Genomic DNA, 3,834 nt, shown 5'->3' with positions numbered 1-3,834 from the left:
GACTTCTTGTATCTTAATTGCAGTGTTGCTTGAGAGCGATATCTTTGACCTCTACCTCCCTGAGTTCGATAAACCTTGGGTGATTCAGTTAAGGGAAACTTGCCGCCGTTGTACAAACCTCTCGCTCTTGGAGGCCCAACACCGTCTACAGGAATAGAAGCGTGCGTAGACATCGGAGGCCATCTGCTACACAGCGCTGGAGCTCACAGTTGCTACGCCACCAAGTGGTTCGTCCCCGGTGGTGTAGTCGCGGCCGGCGCTAGTAGTTCTTCGTCGGGCTGGAGAGCGCCGCGAGCTACTTTCTCTCTGACCTCGGCGTCCTTCGCCTTGAGGTCGCCGGCGACTGGTGGAGAAGAAGACCAAGCACCTGATTGCTTTTCTCTATTTCTTGCTAGGGTCTTTGTTGCAATGTTCAATTCCTTTTCTTCAAATTTCCGGTTTTTCAGGGCTAGAGATGCAAAAGGGCATTGTTGTAAATCTTGTACTGTATACCTCATTGGTGGGTACGTTCATTGGTTTGTGAACCTGCAGCGAGTCAATATATATTCTCAACCATATATGTAATGGAAATATATTTTCGTACCTTACACGAATGAGTGTGGGTGTATCCGTCATCGTCCGTTTTGCTTTGAGATTCGAATAAAACTACGAGAGAGAGTCACCTGCAACGATGAGCAAGAATCCCGAGGAATAAATCGGCGGTACAGAACACACCGACACCCATGCCGTATGTATAAAATCAACTCTCAGAAATAAATAAATTTGTATTCGATATGCTTAGGTGTTACTTGATCTCAGAAATTGAGGATAATAATTTTAGGTAGTACATTAATTACCAAGTGCACAACCAAATTCTGGACATGTAAAACATAGAGTTAATTACTGTCGGATCCGATGAATTGATAAGGACAAGGGTTGATTTACGAATGATTTAGGTAGTACCGTTTCAACCATGTAACGTGCAGAAGTGTATTTTACATAGCGACGTAGTTGACATTAGCTAATTAATATAGAAATGAAATCCTGGAATTGTATCTTTTGAAGTCTATAGAAAAGGAATCTTCAATTAAATTATGCTCTCCTTGGATCGATATTCTAGCTAGCTCGTATGCATAAGTATGCCCCTATATGCCTCAATTATGTAGTAGCATCGATCTATCATCTGAACACTTGCTCTTGAAATGGATCATTTGCTTATAGTGGTAGCGCTCATTGTCACGGCCTCGTCTATAGGAATCCATCTCGTGACCAGAGCAAAGAAACCATGTCTGGCGAACTTGCCCCCGGGCTCCTTTGGTCTGCCGTTGATTGGCCAGACCGTCAGCATCATCCGCGCTATGCGCGGAAACACCACTGATCGGTGGATCCGGGACCGGGTCCAGAGATACGGCCCGGTTTCGAAACTATCGCTTTTCAGCATGCCGACGGTTCTTCTGGCGGGCCCGGCGGCCAACAAGTTCATGTTCTTCAGCAGCTTGCTGCCGGTGATGCAAATCCAATCGACCAAGCGTATCATCGGGGAGAAGAGCCTCCTGAGCATCCACGGCGACGATCACCGGCGCATTCGTGGCGCGCTAATGGAGTTCCTCAAGCCTGACATGCTCAAGCTGTACATTTCCAGGATCGACGCCGAGGTGAGGCACCACCTAGAGGAGAACTGGGCCGGTCGCACGGCCGTCACCGTGCTGCCGCTGATGAAGCGTCTGACGTTGGGTATCATCTCATCACTACTGTTTGGCCTTGAGAGGGGTGCCGTACGGGACGCCCTCGCCGTTGACTTCACATGCATACTTGAAGGCGCGTTGGCGATCCCGGTGAACCTGCCATTCACGGCTTTCAGCCGGAGCATCAAGGCTAGGCGAAGGGCTGAACGTCTCCTCAAGGGGATCATGCGAGAGAAGAAGGCTCTGCTGGAGCAGGGAAAGGCCTCGCCAAACAATGACCTCATCAGCCGTCTGGTCCGCATGACAGACGACCATGGCGAGCAGCTCTTGAGCAGCGACGAGATCATCGACAATTGCATCCTCGCCTTGATTGCCGGCCATGACACGACCTCCATACTCATGACGTTCATGGTCCGACACCTAGCCAATGATCCGGCCACCCTCGCAGCTATGGTGCAAGGTAAGTGACAACTAACCTGCCACGGGCATGTTGTGGGTTTATTTTCTTTTCATGCTTTACCTTTTGCGGACAGTCAATTATTTTTCATGCTTTACCTTTTGCGGACAGTCAATCATGTGTTGTGTGTTTATGGACACAGAGCATGAAGAGATTGCAAAGGACAAGGCAGATGGGGAAGCTCTAACCTGGGAAGACCTATCGAAAATGAAGTTCACATGGCGAGTCGCACAGGAGACACTTCGCATCGTCCCTCCAGTCGTTGGGGGCTTCAGAACAGCACTCGAAGACATTGAGTTCGACGGCTACCTCATTCCAAAAGGATGGCAGGTCAATCATAATCTCTGACGTCTACTCAGCTTGTAACTGAAACACCAATTTGCAGCAAAAAGATGATGCAACTTTTATCGTGTTTTCAGGTGTTTTGGACGGCAAATGAAACACACATGGACCCCAGCATTTTCCACGATCCGGCAAAGTTTGACCCCTCCCGTTTCGAGAACGCGTTGGCGTCAGCGCCACCATGCTCCTTCGTCGCCTTTGGTGGCGGCCCTAGAATATGCCCCGGTAGGGAGTTTGCTAAGATCGAAATATTGGTGACCATGCATAACCTGGTGAGACACTTCAGATGGAAGCTCTGCTACAAGGAGAATACCTTCATCAGGGACCCCATGCCATCGCCTCTACATGGCCTGCCGATACAACTGGAGCACATGACCTCCCTTTGAAGTTTGAACGTGAAAAAGTACATATCAATCGGTGTCCCCTACTGAATCATGTTTATACCATTGTATTTGTATGTGCTGTAAAAGTAGTACCTAGTCATGAGGGAGTTGTATTCCTACGCCTTGCATGCGTCTCTGTGTGCCTCTAGTGTGCACGATCTCCCCTTGTCACATGTACTTATACTTAGATTGGTAATGAATAAAACTACATGGATTATTTCTCTTATTAGTATCAGAGCGGGCGCTCCTCCCTCTCTCATGGCCAACACCAATACGCGCACGCCTACCTGGCTACCTCCTCTAGTTCAGCTCATCCTACCCTATATAGTATACTAGTTGATACCCCGCGCGTTGCGGCGGTCATCATACATGATTTTCTTGTATGCAAAAGATGGCATGAATTTGTCTATGAAAATATGATGAGAATATGTAACATTGATGGAAACACATCCATTTTCGACCAATAAGCATTTGTAAGAGCAAGTAAGACAAAAAAAAATTGTTTCACTTATATCTGAGTATCATACATCGATCAAAGCAAGATAATTACTTAAGTTGGCTAATGTAGAAGCTTGCATAGCACTGATCATTACACCGAATTCCTTTAAATTAAGACATTTGCATACAATGGAAAGAATAAATTTGACACACCGAATTATTTTTTCAGTCACAATGGCTGAATGAAAGCACTATATTTTAGTAACAACGGATGCAAAGCAAGATAAAGTTAAGAAAAAAATCCTAGTATGCTAGATGTATATATGAAGTCATTCTTAAATGAGCAAATCTCTTAAAACATACTTAGATGAAGAGCCAAGTTTCATTAGTTAGGCAACTAAAGATACAAAAGCTTGTCTCTGTACATACCAAAACTGTCAACACCCGGATTTTTAAGTCCAGATGCCTATTATGCCATTCCTCGCAATCCCAGGAATATTGTTTTTGCGAGACATAATAGATTGATATCACAACACATCATTCATTACAA

The 3,834-nt window shown here is 46.0% G+C and overlaps 1 protein-coding gene across 1 annotated transcript; it reads left to right on the top strand.

Moving 5' to 3' along the window:
• Nucleotides 1–1,181: 1,181 nt before the first annotated feature.
• LOC124690479 (cytochrome P450 716B1-like) lies at nucleotides 1,182–2,849 on the top strand. Its single transcript, XM_047223865.1, has 3 exons — nucleotides 1,182–2,124; nucleotides 2,264–2,451; nucleotides 2,541–2,849. The coding sequence occupies exons 1-3, from the start codon at nucleotides 1,182–1,184 to the stop codon at nucleotides 2,847–2,849; spliced, it is 1,440 nt and encodes a 479-aa protein (XP_047079821.1).
• Nucleotides 2,850–3,834: the final 985 nt, after the last annotated feature.

Source organism: Lolium rigidum, chromosome 2 (assembly GCF_022539505.1).
Source record: "Lolium rigidum isolate FL_2022 chromosome 2, APGP_CSIRO_Lrig_0.1, whole genome shotgun sequence".
Classification (NCBI taxonomy): domain Eukaryota; kingdom Viridiplantae; phylum Streptophyta; class Magnoliopsida; order Poales; family Poaceae; genus Lolium; species Lolium rigidum.
This window is presented reverse-complemented; position numbering and strand designations above follow the sequence as displayed.